Source organism: Oncorhynchus mykiss, chromosome 13, assembly GCF_013265735.2.
Source record: "Oncorhynchus mykiss isolate Arlee chromosome 13, USDA_OmykA_1.1, whole genome shotgun sequence".
Lineage (NCBI taxonomy): Eukaryota > Metazoa > Chordata > Actinopteri > Salmoniformes > Salmonidae > Oncorhynchus > Oncorhynchus mykiss.
Genome location: NC_048577.1, coordinates 52,244,967 through 52,266,173, shown reverse-complemented (window position 1 = coordinate 52,266,173; position 21,207 = coordinate 52,244,967). Strand labels below are relative to the sequence as shown.

The window sequence follows — 21,207 nt, the reverse complement described above, 5'->3', positions numbered from 1 at the left end:
TACTAGTGTAACCGGAACATATTTTCTAGTGTAAATGTAGATTATTTACTAGTGTAACCAGAGCATCTTTGCTAGTGTAAATGTAGCATCTTTGCTAGTGTAAATGTAGCATCTTTGCTAGTGTAAATGTATCATATTTACTAGTGTATAGGTATCATCTTTACTAGTCTAAATGTATCATCTTTCCTAGTGTAAATGTAGCATCTTTGCTCGTGTAAATGTAGCATATTTGCTAGTGTGAATGTAGCATCTTTCCTATTGTAAATGTAGCATCTTTGCTAGTGTAAATGTAGCATTTTTTCTAGTGTAAATGTAGCATCTTTGTTAGTGTAAATGTAGCATTTTTGCTAGTGTAAATGTAGAATATTTACTAGTGTAACCAGAGCATCTTTGCTAGTGTAAATGTAGCATCTTTGCTAGGGTAAATGTAGCATCTTTGCTAGTGTAAATGTATCATATTTACTAGTGTATAGGTATCATCTTTACTAGTCTAAATGTATCATCTTTCCTAGTGTAAATGTAGCATCTTTGCTCGTGTAAATGTAGCATATTTGCTAGTGTGAATGTAGCATCTTTCCTATTGTAAATGTAGCATCTTTGCTAGTGTAAATGTAGCATTTTTTCTAGTGTAAATGTAGCATCTTTGTTAGTGTAAATGTAGCATCTTCACTAGTGTAAATGTAGCATCTTTGCTTCTGTGCCATTGTTTGTTTGCGTGTTCTATAGTGAGCAGTTGTGCGTCACTGTGTTCTATTATTCCCATTCAGGCACCCGCAGGAGACCCACCATCAAAAACCACAAGAACAAAACAGATCTCCTTAACCCAGAGGATGGGAATGGAGACCTGGCACTGGGTAAGAAACACCACACACACGCACACGCACACACAAGATGTTACATGCTAACCAAATGTGTTTTTTCTCTCCACTCTTGTCCCCATCCCCCTCTCCTTTTCCCACTCTTCTCCTCTCCTCCATCCCCTCTCCTCTTCCCATTCTTCTCCTCTCCTCCATCCCCCTGTCCTCTTCCCACTCTTATCCTCTCCTCCTTCCCCCTCTCTTCTTCATACTCTTATCCTCTCCTCCTTCCCCCTCTCTTCTTCCTACTCTTCTCCTCTCCTCTATCCCCCTCTCCTCTTCCCACTCTTCTCCTCTCATCCATCCCTCTCTCCTCTTCCCACTCTTCTCCTCTCCACTATCCCCCTCTCCTTTTCCCATTCTTCTCCTCTCCTCCCAGGTTCTCCCTTTGCGCGGGCCAGTCTGAAGAGTTCAAAGCTGGAGGGCTCTAACTTCCATAAGAGGGAGCGTCGTCTGCGTTTCTTCATCCGACGCATTGTGAAGACCCAGTATTTCTACTGGAGTGTACTGTGTCTGGTGGGACTTAACACCATGTGTGTGGCTGTAGTACACTATGACCAGCCTGAACCACTCTCAGACTTCCTCTGTGAGTAGACATACAGGGAGGGAGGTACGGAGGGAAGGAGGGAGGTATGGAGGGTGGGAGGGAGGGGGGTGGTATGGAGGGTGGGAGGGAGGTTCGGAGAGAAGGAGGGGGGTACGGAGAGAAGGAGGGAGGTATGGAGAGAAGGAGGGAGGTATGGAGGGTGGGAGGGAGGTATGGAGGGTGGGAGGGAGGTATGGAGGGTGGGAGGGAGGGGGTGGTATGGAGGGTGGGAGGGAGGGGGAGGTATGGAGGGAGGGAGAGATAGAGGGTGGGAGGGAGGGGTAGAGGGTGGGGGAGAGGCTTGAAGGATGGATGGAAATTCTAGATACTTTTCCTTATTTCTCTCTCTACCTCTCTGTCACGTTGACTTAAAGGAGATTCTGTCACGTTGGCTTAAAGGAGATTCTGTCACGTTGGCTTAAAGGAGATTCGGGAGACAGACACAGGAATGCGTAATAAGGTTTTTTATTAAGCCCCAAATTATGGCGTACCATGTAAAGGCACGAGGACGAAGACCAAACAAACATGTAACAAAAACACAGGGTAGAAACCCAAACAAAAGAGTGAGGAGTACCTCTGATAAATAACACACGCGCACAATGATTAACACACGGAATGAGACCCGTAATCATCTGTGCAATCCACAAGGGTACAAAAGCGCAAAACACACAGCACAGGTACTCACACGCACCAACGGACATAGTAACAATAATCGACAGTCCAATGGAAACCAATGGGCACACTTATACAAGTACTAATCAGTGGGAATAGGGGACAGGTTTATTATTATTTTTATTTAACCTTTATTTAACCAGGTAGACTAGTTGAGAACAAGTTCTCATTTACAACTGCGACCTGGCCAAGATAAAACATAGCAGTGTGAACAGACAACAACACAGAGTTACACATGGAGTAAACAATAAACAAGTCAATAACACAGTAGAAAAAAAGAAAAAAAAGAGTCTATATACATTGTGTGCAAAAGGCATGAGGAGGTAGGCGAATAATTACAATTTAGCAGATTAACACTGGAGTGATAAATGATCAGATGGTCATGTACAGGTAGAGATACTGGTGTGCAAAAGAGCAGAAAAGTAAATAAATATAAACAGTATGGGGATGAGGTAGGTAAATTGGGTGGGCTATTTACCAATGGACTATGTACAGCTGCAGCGATCGGTTAGCTACTCAGATAGCAGATGTTTAAAGTTGGTGAGGGAGATAAAAGTCTCCAACTTCAGCAATTTTTGCAATTCGTTCCAGTCACAGGCAGCAGAGAACTGGAGGGAAGGCGGCCAAATGAGGTGTTGGCTTTAGGGATGATCAGTGAGATACACCTGCTGGAGCGCGTGCTACGGGGTGGGTGTTGCCATCGTGACCAGTGAACTAAGATAAGGCGGAGCTTTACCTAGCATGGACTTGTAGATGACCTGGAGCCAGTGGGTCTGGCGACGAATATGTAGTGAGGACTAGCCGACTAGAGCATACAGTTCGCAGTGGTGGGTGGTATAAGGTGCTTTAGTAACAAAACGGATGGCACTGCGATAAACTGCATCCAGTTTGCTGAGTAGAGTATTGGAAGCTATTTTGTAGATGACATCGCCGAAGTCGAGGATCGGTAGGATAGTGAGTTTTACTAGGGTAAGTTTGGCGGCGTGAGTGAAGGAGGCTTTGTCGAGGAATAGAAAGCCAACTCTAGATTTGATTTTAGATTGGAGATGTTTGATATGAGTCTGGAAGGAGAGTTTACAGTCTAGCCAGACACCTAGGTACTTATAGATGTCCTCATATTCTAGGTCGGAACCATCCAGGGTGGTGATGCTAGTCGGGCGTGCGGGTGCAGGCAGCGAACGGTTGAAAAGCATACATTTGGTTTTACTAGCGTTTTAGAGCAGTTGGAGGTGTGCGTAATGAAAGTTCCGGAGGGATCGTGCCAGTCTTTCTGCCTCTCTGATTGCTTCTTACAGTGAATTGTTCAATGCCCCTCTTTATTCCTTTTCTTTCGATATCATCCTCCTGCATTTTCCTGCTTGCTCATTCATGTCTGATCTTTCCCGCTCTCTCTCACCCTGTTCCCTCTCTCTTTTCACCTCTTCCAGACTTTGCAGAGTTCGTCTTCTTGAGTATCTTCATGTCTGAGATGGGTATAAAGATTTATGGACTGGGGTCACAGCCTTACTTTCACTCCTCCTTTAACTGCTTTGACTGCATTGTGAGTGGTGGAACATGTCTACTCTAGGGTACACACACACACACACACACACACACACACACACACACACACACACACACACACACACACACACACACACACACACACACACACACACACACACACACACCAATGCAGTAAACACACACACTCACCTATCCTTTTTGACCGCATGTTTTGGATAACATCACTAATCGTGTGTGTGTGTGTGTGTGTGTGGCAGGTAATATGTGGCAGCATATTCGAGGTGCTATGGGGTTTTATCCAGCCTGGGACATCCTTTGGTATCAGTGTATTACGAGCTCTAAGGTTACTGAGAATCTTCAAAGTCACCAAGTAAGTCTCTACTGACTTTGAGTCAACCTCTGTATCGGATATCTTATCAATCTGTTTGTCAGCATGTCTCATTAACAAACGACCATGAAAGGCAATTAGACATTTATAGGCTTTTCTAAACTCTCTCTCACAAGCTCTCTCTCCTCTCTCCAACACTCTCTCCCCAACTCTCTCAGTTCTATTCAAGGGTCTTTATTAGCATGGGAAGAAACATATGTTTACATTGCCAAAGCAATTGAAATAAATAATAAAAAGTGAACAGTAAATATTACACTCACACAAGTTCCAAAACAATAAAGACATTTAAAATGTCATATAATGTCTATATACAGTGTTGTAACGATGTGCAAATAGATAACGTAAAAAATTGAAAATGTATGGGTTGTATTTACAATGGTGTTTGTTCTTCACTGGTTGCCCTTTTCTTGTGGCAACAGGTCACAAATCTTGCTGCTGTGATTTCTCTCCCGCGCCCCTCCCTCTCTCTCTCTACTACTCTCTCTCTCTGTCAGGTACTGGGCGTCTTTGAGGAACCTGGTTGTATCTCTGCTCAACTCCATGAAATCCATTATAAGCCTGCTCTTCCTCCTCTTCCTCTTTATCGTCGTCTTCGCTCTGTTGGGCATGCAACTCTTCGGAGGACAGTCAGTACCTCCTCTTCTTTCCCCCTCTTTTCTTGCCCCTTTCATCCTTCCTCCCCCTTCCTCCCCCTTCCTCGCCTTCCCCTGTCATTCTTTATCTTCAGTGTCTGACTGTTTGGTGTCATCTCTCTCTCTCTCTCTCGCTATCTTTCTCTCGCTCTCTCTTTCTCGCTCTCTCTTTCTCTCTTCCTCAATTTCTCTCTGTTTATCCTCTAGGTTTAATTTTGAATCTGGCACTCCCCCAACCAACTTTGATACTTTCCCTGCAGCAATAATGACTGTGTTCCAGGTGAGTGGATAAAGACGGGAGGGGGGAGTGGAGAGGGGAGAGAAAGGAAAGAGATAATGGAATGAGAAAAGAGGGCAGAAGAAGAGTGGGAGTGGTAGCACATTAGAAATGGGGGATAGGAGAGAAAGAAAGAGGATAGATGAGTGTAAAGGCAGGGAAAGGTGAGAGTGTAAGCAGTCCCAAGATAAGCAGTCCTAACGTGTGCAAAGCGTTTGTTTATAAGTGTGTGTGTGTGTGTGTGTATAAGAGTGTGTGTATTAGAGTGTGTGTGCTTAAGTGTGTGTGTTTAAGAGTGTGTGTGTGTGTATAAGATTGTATGTGTGTATAAGAGTGTATGTGTACAGTAGTACGAGTGTATGAGTGTCTGTGTGTGTACAGATGCAGGTTCTTAATTTTATCACTCTTTTGTTCCTGAGAAATGTCCCGCTCCGCAGAAAATGCAAACTTGTAGTGTATTCAAGGTATTAAAAGGCTTCTAAAGTTTGTAATTTCCACTTTAAAATGTCAGACTTGATTTGCCCTAACGAAAAATTGATCACCCCCTACAAAAAATGTCCAGTAATTATAATATACATAATAATTCAGATTTCCTGTTGCTGTTTTTTTTTCTGCTATAGCAAAGTGCCTAAAATGAAGATCCTACATGTTTATTAGGAGTGTGTTCTCCCCCAGATCCTACATGTTTATTAGGAATGTGTTCTCCCCCAGATCCTACATGTTCATTAGGAGTGTGTTCTCCCCCAGATCCTGCATGTTTATTAGGAGTGTGTTCTCACCCAGATCCTACATGTTTATTAGGAGTGTGTTCTCCCCCAGATCCTGACCGGAGAAGACTGGAACATGGTCATGTATGATGGAATAGAATCTCAGGGAGGAGTCAACAACGGGATGGTCTTCTCAGTCTTCTTCATCGTGCTCACACTTTTCGGCAACTGTATCCTTACACACACACACAAACACACACACACACACACACACACACACACACACACACACACACACACACACACACACACACACACACACACACACACACACACACACACACACACACACACACACACACACACACACACACACACAGTGTAGTTTCTGTCTTCAACCCTTTGCTCTCAGACACTCTGCTGAATGTGTTTTTGGCCATTGCTGTGGACAACCTGGCCAACGCACAGGAACTCACTAAGGTACAGTACTTTGTACAGTACTTTGTACACTGACCGAGCCACGCCTACTGGGGTCAAATTGAATAACCCTTCAGTTCAGGAAATTATCTCTCACCCTGTCAGCTCTAGCTCCCCATTAAAAATGATCTGTATATTGACAGATATTGGACTGAATGCTCTAACAATGGGAATAAATGTCGGTGAAGACGGAAGGCAGGCGGGTAAGGCGGGAACAGGCGGGAACATTCTAGCCAATGAGAGGGCAGATAAGAATGTTAACAACAGGCATGCCACGTGCGTCCACTTATATCAGTAATAACCTAAACATTCGATCAAATAAGCCCCACTTTGCCAATTAGTAATTACATTTTATATTGACCAAATTCAAAATTCTCTCATTGTCGCCATACAAAAAATCCCCACTTGGTCTGCATCACGCTATATTCTCGCGTGGTCTGATTTTGGGGCCAGAGTCAGCCCTCTTCACTTCACCTCTTCTTCTGTATCTCCATGTATCTGTATCTGTCAACGCCCCTCTTTCTCCTATCTATAACCATATCTATAAAGGTCATTGCTCTCTTCTCTCACTCTGTCTACCATCTGTATCAACCTCCTCTATCTCTGCTTTTTATCCCCCCCCCCTCTCTCTCCCTCCTATGTATTTCCCGTCTCCCCTCCTCCCCCTCTCTCTCTCCCACTCGCTTTCTTTGGTAGGACGAGCAGGAAGAGGAAGCCGCTTCCAAGAAAAATGTTTTGCAAAAAGCCAAGGAGGTGGCCGAAGTCAGCCCTCAGTCTGTAGCCAACATGTCCATAGCGGCGTAAGTATCTCTCTTTCTTTCTCTGTTTCCATATCTCTCTCTGTTGTTTCTCTCATCCTTGCCCCCTCATCTCTCCTAGTGTGTTCACTTTTCAGCTGCACAGGACACCTGCGTACTTGCTCGCTCGCGCACACACACACACACGTACGCACGCACGCACGCACGCACACACACACACACACACACACACACACACACACATTGTTTGATCACCTCCTCCAGTAGGAAGCAGTGAGTCTTAGATCCTTTCTCTGCAGCTCTCTGTTCTCTCATGGTGAAGTTCACAGTGTGTCCACGGTCCACAGCCCTTATAATGTCACAGCAGTGGAGCCTGAGGATGTAGGGACACTTCCAATATCACACATAGAGTTGAACTCCACTACCATTATAGTAAGGTTACAACTGTTGTTTCTACTCTGAAACATGAACACGTATGCATGCAAGCAAATACTTACATACTTACATACACACACACGCACACACACACACACACACACACACACACACACACACACACACACACACACACACACACACGCACACACGCACACACATGCACACACACACACACACACACACACACACACACACACACACACACACACACACACACACACACACACACACATGCACACACACATGCACACACACACATGCACACACACACATACACACACACACACACACACACACACACACGCACACATGCACACTTGCACACACACACACACACACTCAGTCAATCTCTGATGTAGCCCACTTTTGATGTGTACTTTTGTGTGGTGTGTTGACTGTTGTTGTGTGTTGTGTCTTGGACATGTTTCCTAGTCTGCAAGACAGCTTAAGATGCACTGATAGGGCAATACTAGGAATGGTTTCCACTAATGAGGTGACTGTGATGTCATTCCTAGCACTGCCCCACCATGCCAGTATAAATCCAAATCATTCATCCGCATATGTGGATGATATAATAGCTTTGCAAGCAGGGATTTTCCAAGCTGGAATCTCCACACTTGCTAAAGCAGGTTAGGAGATACTCTGAGTCCCTGTCTGGGACTCTGGGAAGAAGATTTCTCTCTGAATCTAAATGGGTTACACTTTACCTGAATCCTCCTTCACAAGGCCGAAATAACACTATTATAATGATGACATAACACTATTATAATGATAACACCATTATAATGATGACATAACACTATTATAATGATGACATAACACCATTATAATGATGACATAACACTATTATAATGATGACATAACACTATTATAATGATGACATAACACTATTATAATGAAGACATAACACTATTATAATGATGACATAACACTATTATAATGATGACATAACACTATTATAGTGATGACTTAACACTATTATAATGATGACATAACACCATTATAATGATGACATAACACTATTATAATGAAGACATAACACTATTATAATGATGACATAACACTATTATAATGATGACATAACACTATTATAATGATGACATAACACTATTATAATGATGACATAACACTATTATGCTTCTACACCTGCATTGCTTGCTGTTTGCGGTTTTAGGCTGGGTTTCTGTACAGCACTTTGAGATATCAGCTGATGTACGAAGGGCTATATAAATACATTTGATTTGATTTTGATTTATTATAATGATGACATAACACTATTATAATGATGACATAACACTATTATAATGAAGACATAACACTATTATAATGAAGACATAACACTATTATAATGATGACATAACACTATTATAATGAAGACATAACACTATTATAATGATGACATAACACTATTATAATGATGACATAACACTATTATAATGATGACATAACACTATTATACTGAAGACATAACACTATTATAATGAAGACATAACAATATTATAATGATGACATAACACTATTATAGTGATGACTTAACACTATTATAATGTTGACAACACTATTATAATGATGACATAACACTATTATAATGATGACATAACACTATTATAATGATGACATAACACTATTATACTAAAGACATAACACTATTATAATGAAGACATAACACTATTATAATGATGACATAACACTATTATAGTGATGACATAACACTATTATAGTGATGACTTAACACTATTATAATGATGACATAACACTATTATAATGATGACATAACACATGTTGTAAACATGTCATGACAACAAGAAGACCTGGGTAACGGTTTGTGACTTGAGATATCCGCTGTAAGAGAACTGGCTATGATTGTCTCTCTGCCTAGTTGTAGATAGAAACTGCCTTCGTTTGAAGGGCAGTCTGTGTTTGGTAGAATGAATGGAGAGATGTGTAGATACCCTGAAGACAGTGCAATAGAATTTGTGCAACAGAGACTAAATGTGAGCTAGAGAGATATGGACATCTGTGTAGTGGAAGAGAGATGTGGATCCTGAGATAGAGAAATAGTATGAGAAAAGTCTAGAGGGATAAATAAAGTTTGTGCAAGAGAAAGAAAGGTGAAAAATGGGGAGAGAAAGGAGAGGAAGATCAAAAGAGAAAGAAAAGGAGAACAGAATAGAAATGGAGAGATAGATGAATACAGACATTGCAAGATGGTTGTCTGAGCAGTGTGAGTTGAAATGATGTGTGTAGGTGTTAGTGTAAAGTTGTGTGTGTGTGTGTGCGTGTGCGTGTGTGTGTGTGCGTGCGTGCGTGTGTGCGTGCATGCGTGCATGCGTGTGTGTGTGTGTGTGTGTGTTGGTGAGGTTTGAGGAGTGTGTTGCCTCATTCACACTATAGGGCCGACCCTAAATGCACTGTACTGGCTCATATATCTTTTTTTCACATGGTTCTTTCCAGCATGGTTCCAGCCACTCTGGTGGATGCGTAGCCAGGTCAGCCCAGTACAGCTCTGCTTGGCTAGGTTCTGGTTGCTCATATAGTGTGAATTGGGCAGGCGTGTGTTCTCTGTGTCATGTCACTCACCGACTGTTTCCCTCCTCAGCGAAAAAGTAAACAGCACAGGTCACAACGCTTCCGACCCCTTTCTGGACTGGTATTTACTCATTTATACTCCTTCTGTTTCTTTTCGCCCGCTTTTCCTTTCCTCTCCTCCTTTAGACCATCCTGTTTTAATTATCTCCCCCTAATTCTGATTTTTTTACTCTGTTGCTTTTTTGTTGGTTTTTGAGTTGGCTTATTCTGAGTATATTTTCTGTTGGCTGCTCCCCGCAGTATGGCTGTGGCTTTACTGTGGTTGACTGTGGTCCCTGGGAAAGGGAGTTAGTGGGGCCGGGGCGCCATTTTGGTTCTTTCGTTGGCAACATCTCAAATGGCACCCTATTCCCCATATAGTGCACTACTGTTGACCTGAGCCTTTCATAAGAGTAGTGCAAAATATGGAGAATAGAGTGTTATCTGAGGTTTGCCCTTTTTTCTCAGAACTTCCATTTTCAGTCTTTTTGTTGATGATTCCATTTTGGTTCCTTCGTTGGGTCCTTTTGGGTTGGGTTTCCTGGTCGACTGTGTAATATTCTAACCTTGCCTCAATATCATTCTCCATCTTGTGCCTCTCTCTGTGTGGTTTCCCAAAGTGGGGCTGGTCTGCCCACTGCTTTGGGAAACTGTGGTCGACCATACTCCTTCAGTAGCTCTGTGTTTCTGCCCTGTAGGTCCAGCAAGGTGACCCTTTACATGTGTGTGTGTGAGCTCTATAGTGTGTGTTTGTGTATTTGCTTGTGTTTATATTTCTGTATACCTGTGTATGTAGGTTTCTGTATGTCTGTGTGTTGGTATATTTGTAAATTGACTCAGATACCACTCCTTAACCTGATATTTGACACTCTCTTAACCTCCCCATCCATCCTCTCTTTTCTCTCCCTCTATGCCTCCCCTCCTTCTCCTCTGCTCTCCATTATGCTTTCTGTCTCTATTTCTTAACCTCTCTTTTCTCCTCGCTCTTCTCCCCTTTCATCCAACTCTCTGTCCATCTGTCTCACCTTTCCTCCATCTCGCCTCCCTCTTCTTTCTCTCGCCTGCTCTCTTCTCTCATCTCTCATCTATTCTATCCTCTACCTCTCTCTCGGTCCCCCTCTCTCTGTCCCTCCTCTCTCGGTCCCCCTCTCTCGGTCCCCCTCTCTCTGTCCCTCCTCTCTCGGTCCCCCTCTCTCGGTCCCCCTCTCTCTGTCCCTCCTCCATCCTTTCCCCTCTCTCTGTCCCTCCTCTCTCGGTCCCCCTCTCTCTGTCCCTCCTCTCATCCTTTCCCCTCTCTCCGTCCCTGTAGTAAGGAGCAGCAGAAGAACAATAAGGGTGGTAATAAGTCCGTGTGGGAACAGAGAACCAAGGAGCTGAGGAAACAGACTCTAATGACCAGCAGAGAGGCCCTCTACAACGAACTGGACCCAGACGACCGCTGGAAGGCAAGGAGAGAGGGAGGGAGGGGGAAGGCTGGAAGGAAGGGAAGGAGAGAGGGAGGGAGGGAGGGGGAAGGCTGGAAGGAAGGGAAGGAGAGAGGGAGGGAGGGAGGGAGGGGGGAAGGCTGGAAGGAAGGGAAGGAGAGAGGGAGGGAGGGAGGGGGGAAGGCTGGAAGGAAGGCAAGGAGAGAGGAGGGCGGGGGAGGCTAGAAGGAAGGGAAGGAGAGAGGGAGGGAGGGGGGAAGGCTGGAAGGAAGGGAAGGAGAGAGAGAGGGAGGGGGGAGGCTAGAAGGAAGGGAAGGAGAGAGGGAGGGAGGGGGGAAGGCTGGAAGGGAGGCAAGGAGAGAGGAGGGAGGGGGAGGCTGGAAGGAAGGGAAGGAGAGAGGGAGGGAGGGGGGAAGGCTGGAAGGAAGGGAAGGAGAGAGGGAGGGAGGGAGGGAGGGGGAAGGCTGGAAGGAAGGGAAGGAGAGTGGGAGGGAGGGAGGGGGGAAGGCTGGAAGGAAGGCAAGGAGAGAGGAGGGAGGGGGAGGCTGGAAGGAAGGGAAGGAGAGAGGGAGGGAGTTGGAGGCTGGAAGGAAGGGAAGGAGAGAGGGTGGGAGGGGGGAAGGCTGGAAGGAAAGCAAGGAGAGAGGAGGGAGAGGGAGGCTGGAAGGAAGGGAAGGAGAGAGGGAGGGAGGGGGGAAGGCTGGAAGGAAGGGAAGGAGAGAGGAGGGAGGGGGGAAGGCTGGAAGAAGGGAAGGAGAGAGGAGGGAGTGGGGAAGGCTGGAAGGAAGGGAAGGAGAGTGGAGGGAGGGAGCAGGGAAGGCTGGAAGGAAGGGAAGGAGAGTGGAGGGAGGAAGGGGGGAAGGCTGGAAGGAAGGGAAGGAGAGTGGAGGGATGGAAAGGGGATACCTAGTCAGTTGCACAATTGAATGCATTCAATCAAAATATGTCTACCGCATTTAAGCTGAATCAGAGAGGTGAGGGGGCTGCCTTAATCGTCATCCACATCATTGGTGCCAGGGGAGCAGTTGTTGTGGGGGTTAACTGCCTTGCTCAAGGGCAGAACAACAGATGTTTCCACCTTGCCGGCTCAGGGATTCAAACAAGCAACCTTTCGGTTACTGTCCCGAGCTCTAACTTCTAGGCTACCTGCCACCCCAGAGAGGGGGGTAAAGGAGGGAGGTGGGTAAGGAGGAAGGGAGACAGTAAGAGACAACAAACCAAATGGAGAAGGGTGGAGAGAGCGATGGAACACAGAAAGGGGAGAAATTACGAAAGTTGGTAACACTTTTTATTGGTCTGGGTTAAGCTGCTTGATACTTTCGGGTACTTACCTCATATAGTTCATCATAATGAACAACTACCTGGTAATTACTGGGTGCCAAATGTAACATACATACATACCAATAATTTAATCAAGTTTTTGAGCTTTATAGGTGGTTATATGACCTCTGGGATGCTAACGATATTATGCCTCTCCTTGATTCCGCCTGGCCTTCTTCGTCCGTCCCCTGCTTACAACTCTCCCAACCCAACCTTTCCCTCCCTCCCCCCTCCCCTTTCTTCCAGGTGAACTACTCCCGCCACATCCGTCCTGACATGAAGACCCACACAGACCGCCCTCTAGTGGTGGACCCCCAGGAGAACCGCAACAACAACACCAACAAGACCACCAAAGAGCCTGACCCCCGCCTCAGCCAGCAGCATGCCGACGAGCTGGTCCGCAAGCAGACACACGTCCACGAGAGAGGAGGTGGGGGAGGAGGAGGTGGGGGCTCAGGGTCTGGTTCAGGCCCTGGAAGGCATTACGAGCGGGCAGACTCTACGGAGAGCCGCAGGAGCCGTAAGGAGAGCAAGGAGCACCAGGAGCTCCAACACCACCACTCCTCCCATACCCGCCTAGATGCAACGATGCTGGGACAGAGTGGAGAGGAGAGGCCCCAGAGAAGGCACCACCACCCACGGGGCCAGGTGGGCTCATCGGAGCACAGGAAACCCCGCCAGCACCGCATGCCCCCAGAGGACGAAGAGGGGGGAGGTGGAGGTGGTGGAGGAGGAGGAGGAGGAGGAGGAGGAGGAGGAGGAGGGGAAAGGCGACACAAGAGCAGGGGGACAGAAGGAGAAGGCGAGGGGGATCAAGAAGGGGGTGATGGAGGTGAGAGGAGGCAGAGACGGCATCGCCATGGCACTCAGTCAGGGTGTGATGGTGAGGGGAAGAGGACGCGGCAACACCGCAGGAAGTGAGGGAGACCCTGACACACACAGACACACGCATGTATACGCACTCACACTTTCCTCTGTCAACCAGTGTCCTTATACAGTAGTTCTCAGAACCTTTCTGACATTTCCCTACTCCTTCTCTTCCATCAATCTCTCTAATTTCTCCCTCTCTTCCTTTCTTTCCATCTCTTTCCCTCTATAGGGATGGTCCCAACCTGTCCACCACACGGCCCATCCAGAAGAGCCTCTGTAGACAGGACAGCCAGTACAGCGAGGACATGGACAATGTCATGAACAGTAAATTGGCCACCAGCCAGCCCCAGCTACCCCCAGGCTCCACCCAGCAGCCCTGCCCAGCCTCGGGTCTCCCCAGCCCAGCCAACCACAATACTCCAGGCCCAGGCTTCGGCCTTGCAGGCCTCAACACTCACCTGACCAACAGCAGCTCCCACCTTGGCCTAGCTGGAAGCCTGGTTCCTGCATACGGAAGTAGCACCCGAATACCGGACCACACGGCAGTAGACATACCACCCATGTTTCCTTCCCACAACGCCATATTGCAGGGTGAGAGAGAGGGAAGAAAGAGGAGGGGAGGGGGATGGAGGGAGACTGTGTATGACCAAGGTTTATCAGGTCACATCTTCAGTCAAAACCTTGAGAAACAGCCACACATGCCATGCTATTTCTATTTCTTCCCTTCATTCTTCCCTGTCCTTTCCTCTCCTATCCACCCCCTCCCTCCCCCTCTGTCTCTCTCTCTCCTCCCTCTCTTTCTTGCATCCCTCCAGTCAATAAGAATGCTAACACGGAGCCTCTGCCTAAGAAGGAGGATAAGGAGGATGATGATGATGAGAAGGGTGATGAAGATGGACCCAAACCAATGCCTCCCTATAGCTCCATGTTCATCCTCTCTACCACCAATCCGTATGTGGGCACATGCATGCACACACACACACACACGTATATTCATTATTAATTATATTAATGATGCTTTTTTTTGTGTTTGTTGCAATGTGTGTGTGTCTGTGTGTGTGTGCTTGTGTGTGTGTGTGTGTGTGTGTGTGTGTGTGTGTGTGTGTGTGTGTGTGTGTGTGTGTGTGTGTGTGTGTGTGTGTGTGTGTGTGTGTGTGTGTGTGTGTGTGTGTGTGTGTACGTGCATGCTTGTGTGTGTCTGTGTGTGTGATCAGGTTCCGGAGACTATGCCACTACATTGTGACTCTGAAATTCTTTGAGTTTGGAATCCTGTCTACCATCGCTATGAGCAGTATCGCCTTGGCAGCAGAAGACCCCGTCTGGCCAGAATCACCTCGCAACAATGTGAGACACTCAATGCTAGCTCCGTGTCCGTATTAGCTTATATTTACTCTCCATGGTAACCTAGCTATTAGCTAACTTTTACTTTACCCTCTGGGCTAACCTAGCTAGTTTAGCTAGCTTCTACTTTACCCTCCATGCTAACTTAGCTATATAGCTAACTTCTACTTTACCTTCAACGCTAACGTAGCTATTATAGCTAACTTCTAATTTACCCTCCATGCCAACTTAGCTATTATAGCTAACTTCTACTTTACTCTCAATGCTAACTTAGCTATTATAGCTAACTTCTACTTTACCCTCCATTCTAACTGAACTATTAGCGAGCTTCTACTTTACGTCTGCTAACTCTGTGTCCTCTCTCTACCTTTATGCAGGTTCTGCGCTACTTTGACTATGTGTTTACGGGAGTGTTCACCTTTGAGATGTTGATTAAGGTAATTCTGAATCTATTTCCCTCTAGCTATACTTGTAATTTTTTGACGTGAGAAAATCAATAACAAAACATATCCACTCTCTCTGTCGCCCTCACTCTAACCCCTCACTCTCTCTCACTTTCTCTCTCTCTCCCCCTCTTCCTCCTCTCTCTCTCCATCCCCCCACACCTCTCTCTCAGATGGTGGATCTGGGCCTGGTGTTGCACCAGGGCTCCTATTTCCGTGACCTGTGGAACATCCTGGACTTTATAGTGGTTAGTGGTGCTCTGGTGGCCTTCGCCTTCACGTAAGTTACCCTCCTGCCCCGTCATCTCCTCTCCCCCAACTCTCTCTTTCTCTCTCTCTTGTCCTGCCTGCTGCCCCATCTCCTCCTCTCCCCCATCTCCCCCTCTCTCTCCTCTCCTCTCTGCCCCTCTCTCTGCTGTCCTGGCAAGGGGTCACAACATCACTGCGCAGACAGCCTCACAGGCGCCCTGGAGCAAAGCCCCACTCTCTCTCTCTCTCCTCTATCGCTCTCTCTTCTGTTGCTCTCTCTTCTGTCACTCTCTCTTCTGTCACTATCTCGTCTCTTTATATCCCATGTTCTTGTTCTGTCTCATGTTCACACTCCCACGCTCTCTCTCTCCTGTCTCACTCTGTCTCAGTCTTAGCTCCTCTGTCTTGCTCTGTCTCACTCGATCAACAACCTTCCCACAACCTTCCCATAGCATCCAACTCCCCAGGCTACTGGCACTACCATTTCCCCAATGCCCCTTTCAATCAGCGTTCGCCAGAGTCAACCCCTTTCCTCTCCTCCTGTCCTTTATCCCGCTCCCCATCTCACCTGCCTCCCTCGCTCCTCGTTTCTACTTCTCCCCCCTGCGGTCCAACACTATCCCCCTCCACCCTTTCTCTCCCAACGTCCACTATGCCCCCCTCTCTCGCTCCTCTCCTCCCCCTTATCTCCCGTGGGTGTGAGGACCACCCCAGGCACCTGTAACCCTTTAGTGTCCCGGGCGGTTCTGGAGCTGAGGGGCCTGAGCCGCACCCCTCCTCCACCCCTCCTACGGAGCAGGTATTTCAGCTTCCTTCTTCTGCACGCCACTGCCTGAGCTTGGGCTGGGAGTGGGACAGGTGCTATGGCTGGTGATGAAGCTGGTACTATCGCTGGGGCTGGAGCTCGGTGTGGGCTGAAGAAGGGTGCTTTAATGAAATAAAGGTTTAGGATGGGGGAAGTTCTGGGTCTAAGGCTAAATGGAACGGGAGTTGGGGGTCTGGGGAAAGAGAAGTTCTGGGTCTAAGGCTAAATGGAACGGGAGTTGGGGGTGTGGGGAAAGAGAAGTTCTGGGTCTAAGGCTAAATGGAACGGGAGCTGGGGGTCTGGGGAAAGAGAAGTTCCGGGTCTAAGGCTAAATGGAACGGGAGCTGGGGGTCTGGGGAAAGAGAAGTTCTGGGTCTAAGGCTAAATGGAACGGGAGCTGTGGGTCTGGGGAAAGAGAAGTTCTGGGTCTAAGGCTAAATGGAACGGGAGCTTTGGGTCTGGGGAAAGAGAAGTTCTGGGTCTAAGGCTAAATGAAACGGGAGCTGTGGGTCTGGGGAAAGAGAAGTTCTGGGTCTAAGGCTAAATGAAACGGGAGCTGGGGGTCTGGGGAAAGAGAAGTTCTGGGTCTAAGGCTAAATGGAACGGGAGCTGGGGGTGTGGGGAAAGAGAAGTTCTAAGTCTAAGGCTAAATGGAACGGGAGCTGGGGGTCTGGGGAAAGAGAAGTTCTGGGTCTAAGGCTAAATGGAACGGGAGCTGGGGGTGTGGGGAAAGAGAAGTGTTGGGTCTAAGACTAAATGGAACGGGAGCTTGGGGTCTGGGGGAAAGAGAAGTGTTGGGTCTAAGGCTAAATGGAACGGGAGCTGGGGGTCTGGGGAAAGAGAAGTTCTGGGTCTAAGGCTAAATGGAACGGGAGCTGGGGGTCTGGGGAAAGAGAAGTGTTGGGTCTAAGACTAAATGGAACGGGAGCTGGGGGTCTGGGGAAAGAGAAGGGCTGGGGTTGTAGCCGGGATCAGGATGGGGTAAAAAAGAACAGGGTTAAGGTGGAGACAAGGGTGTTAGGGCTGGAGTGGGGGTGGGGGCAGGTGGGGTTGAGTGAAGAGAGGTGTAGTTCTTGGAATAGTACATTGATACATTGACCCTCTTGAAAAGAGATGCTGAGTCTTAATGTGACTACCTGGACCGACACAGGATAGATCAACAAACTAAAGGGAATGGGTCGGGTTGGGTGTGATGCTACAATTTGGGTAGGCTTAAAATTGTTGTTTTAGGACTGTGCTAGAATTTTGAGCTTTTTCATGATCCAGACCTCTTATCGTATACCGTGGCGCCTGAAATGGTGTCCAAGATTTCTCTAGGCTGGTTGATTTAGACCTAGGATATGATTTTACAATGAATTTATACATAGTTGCATGATATAAAGTCATTGGTTAAGGCTTGTGAGTTGATTATTGTACATGCTACCTGAACACATAGTGCATGAGTTATTCTGACAGTATTGATGTGAGTTTTTCCACCCTAACCCAGTCCCCTTATACAGGTGGATCATTGAACAATGGAAAAACATGGTGACCAGGGCATTTTGATTCACTCAATTCAGGAATTGAATTTGAAATGTTGAACCCCTTCAAAGAAAATACTGGGATATTTTCAAAACCATTCATTCCATTTCAACGGATCATCTGAATTGACTGAATCAAAATGGAATCGAAAGCCCAACCCTAAAGGAAAGCACGGGTATGAGGATGATGTGCACATAGGCATGCATACATACTTGAGGTCCATATACATGCATCTAAGAATGGGAATGGCTATAACTAACAGTCATTTCTGTAATGCATATGAAGAACCTATCATAGCTCAGAGTATATGATCATTCATTAGCTGATAGGGGTGTTGTGTGTTTCGCAAACAGAAATCACTCCGCTTTGTATCTTCCCAAGCATGTCTAATACCTCCTCAGGGAAGGTCCCTTCTTCCACCCTTACTCCCTAGGCCCTAACACTAGCTCCCATTGCTTAACCCTTTGCTTCCCCTCCAAAGAGAGGGGTTACAGATTACCGTTACAGTGGGCATGCAAGTTTTCTTCTCCTTAAAGGGAGAAAGATAGAAAAAGACACCTGGATGTGCCTGCAGAATACCCTCCTTCCTTCCCCCCTCCCTCCCTCCCTCCATCCCTCACTCCATCCCTCACTCCATCCCTCACTCCTTTACTCTGCTCCTGTGAGAGAAACAAACTGTTCACCAATCCCTTTTACATTCCTCCTTCTCCTCCTCACTCCGTTTTCCTGATCTCCAACTGGATAGGTTCACAGAATGTTAGCATTGCCCAGCTAGCATTAGAATCATTACAATTGCCTATCCAATCATTTCACATCTGCAGTCATGTGAAGGAGATGAAGGAAAATATGATTTGTAGGAATATTTGGACACTCAAGGTAGAATTTGCATCAAACCACAGATCTAAGACGAGATTGTCCTCCCACAAATCCTAACCTTGCCCGTTAGGCTGGTAAAAACGAATTTGATCCTAGATCAGTATCTAGGGACAACTTCATTATCTTCCTCTGAGTGGCCGGTGCTCCAGGGTGGCAGTGGCACCCCCTGTCTGTGGGACTGACCCCCTGATCCTGCCATATTATGTTATGTGTGTATGTGTGTGCCACTGTCAAGTGTGTGTGTGTGTGTGTGTGTGTGTGTGTGTGTGTGTGTGTGTGTGTGTGTGTGTGTGTGTGTGTGTGTGTGTGTGTGTGTGTGTGTGTGTGTGTGTGTGTGTGTGTGTGTGTGTGTGTGTGTGTGTGTATGTTGGAGTATTTCATGTATATACTGTAGAGATGTGTATCTTTCTGCATGTATGTGTTGCATACTGTATATATGTGTGTCTATCTGAGTGTATATGTATGTTCATGTGTTTCACTTGCTGTGTTAGGCCTGCGTTTTTAGTCTTAAGGTATAATGGAATGTTTGACAAAGGTCCAGACAGACAGACAGACAGACAGACAGACAGACAGACAGATCAGATTCTGAAAGATTAGTCAGATAGTCAGAGACTCTGATAGATTAGTCTGAGAGAAAGAGACTGATAGATTAGTCAGAGAGACAGAGACTCTGATAGATTTGTCAGAGAGACAGAGACTCTGATAGATTAGTCAGAGAGACAGAGACTCTGATAGATTAGTCAGATAGTCAGAGACTCTGATAGATTAGTCAGATAGACAGAGACTCTGATAGATTAGTCTGAGAGACAGAGACTGATAGATTAGTCAGAGAGACAGAGACTCTGATAGATTAGGCAGATAGACCGAGACTCTGATAGATTAGTCAGATAGTCAGAGACTCTGATAGATTAGTCAGTGACAGAGACTCTGATAGATTAGTCAGATAGTCAGAGACTCTGATAGATTAGTCAGTGACAGAGACTGATAGATCAGTCAGATAGTCAGAGACTCTGATAGATTAGTCAGATAGACAGAGATTCTGATAGATTAGTCAGAGAGTCAGAGACTCTGATAGATTAGTCAGATAGACAGAGACTGATAGCTTAGTCAGATAGAGTCAGATAGACAGAGACTGATAGATTAGTCAGATAGACAGAGACTCTGATAGATTAGTCAGATAGACAGAGACTCTGATAGATTAGTCAGATAGACAGAGACTGATACATGAGTCAGATAGACAGAGACTGATACATTAGTCAGAGAGACAGAGACTCTGATAGATTAGTCAGAGAGACAGATACTCTGATAGATTAGTCAGTGAGACAGAGACTCTGATAGATTAGTCAGATAGTCAGAGACTCTGATAGATTAGTCAGAAAGACAGATACTCTGATAGATTAGTCAGAGAGACAGAGACTCTGATAGATTAGTCAGATAGACAGAGACTGATACATTAGTCAGATAGTCAGAGACTCTGATAGATTAGTCAGATTGACAGAGATTGATACATTAGTCAGATAGTCAGAGACTCTGATAGATTAGTCAGAGAGACAGAGACTCTGATAGATTAGTCAGAGAGACAGAGACTCTGATAGATTAGTCAGATAGACAGAGACTGATAGCTTAGTCAGATAGAGTCAGATAGACAGAGACTGATAGATTAGTCAGATAGACAGAGACTCTGATAGATTAGTCAGATAGACAGAGACTCTGATAGATTAGTAAAATAGACAGAGACTGATACATTAGTCAGATAGACAGAGACTCTGATAGATTAGTCAGAAAGACAGATACTCTGATAGATTAGTAAAATAGACAGAGACTGATACATTAGTCAGATAGACAGAGACTCTGATAGATTAGTCAGATAGACAGAGACTCTGATAGATTAGTCAGATAGACAGAGACTCTGATAGATTAGTCAGATAGACAGAGACTCTGATAGATTAGTAAAATAGACAGAGACTGATACATTAGTCAGAGAGACAGAGACTCTGATAGATTAGTCAGAAAGACAGATACTCTGATAGATTAGTCAGAGAGACAGAGACTCTGATAGATTAGTCAGATAGACAGAGACTGATACATTAGTCAGATAGTCAGAGACTCTGATAGATTAGTCAGAGAGACAGAGACTCTGATAGATTAGTCAGAGAGACAGATACTCTGATAGATTAGTCAGAGAGACAGAGACTGATAGATTAGTCAGATAGTCAGAGACTCTGATAGATTAGTCAGATAGTCAGAGACTCTGATAGATTAGTCAGATAGTCAGAGACTGATAGATTAGTAAAATAGTCAGAGACTCTGATAGATTAGTCAGATAGACAGAGACTGATAGCTTAGTCAGATAGAGTCAGATAGACAGAGACTCTGATAGATTAGTCAGATAGTCAGAGACTGATAGATTAGTCAGATAGACAGAGACTGATAGATTAGTCAGATAGACAGAGACTCTGATAGATTAGTCAGATAGACAGAGATTCTGATAG

At 45.9% G+C, this 21,207-nt stretch overlaps 1 protein-coding gene across 1 annotated transcript in view; it reads left to right on the top strand.

Annotated features, from left to right (window-relative positions):
* The window catches only part of LOC110485216 (calcium channel, voltage-dependent, P/Q type, alpha 1A subunit, a), a 175,937-nt gene that overhangs the window by 65,403 nt on the left and 89,327 nt on the right, over positions 1-21,207 (top strand). The window contains exons 10-27 of the mRNA XM_036939765.1: positions 768-854; positions 1,237-1,443; positions 3,543-3,655; positions 3,879-3,991; positions 4,504-4,635; positions 4,849-4,921; positions 5,738-5,855; positions 6,038-6,105; positions 6,799-6,902; positions 9,898-9,948; positions 11,176-11,311; positions 12,857-13,339; positions 13,382-13,527; positions 13,710-14,071; positions 14,296-14,431; positions 14,695-14,824; positions 15,199-15,258; positions 15,438-15,544. Of these exons, the coding sequence (XP_036795660.1) occupies positions 768-854; positions 1,237-1,443; positions 3,543-3,655; positions 3,879-3,991; positions 4,504-4,635; positions 4,849-4,921; positions 5,738-5,855; positions 6,038-6,105; positions 6,799-6,902; positions 9,898-9,948; positions 11,176-11,311; positions 12,857-13,339; positions 13,382-13,527; positions 13,710-14,071; positions 14,296-14,431; positions 14,695-14,824; positions 15,199-15,258; positions 15,438-15,544 (2,626 nt within the window). The remainder of the gene's footprint in view (positions 1-767; positions 855-1,236; positions 1,444-3,542; positions 3,656-3,878; positions 3,992-4,503; positions 4,636-4,848; positions 4,922-5,737; positions 5,856-6,037; positions 6,106-6,798; positions 6,903-9,897; positions 9,949-11,175; positions 11,312-12,856; positions 13,340-13,381; positions 13,528-13,709; positions 14,072-14,295; positions 14,432-14,694; positions 14,825-15,198; positions 15,259-15,437; positions 15,545-21,207) is intronic.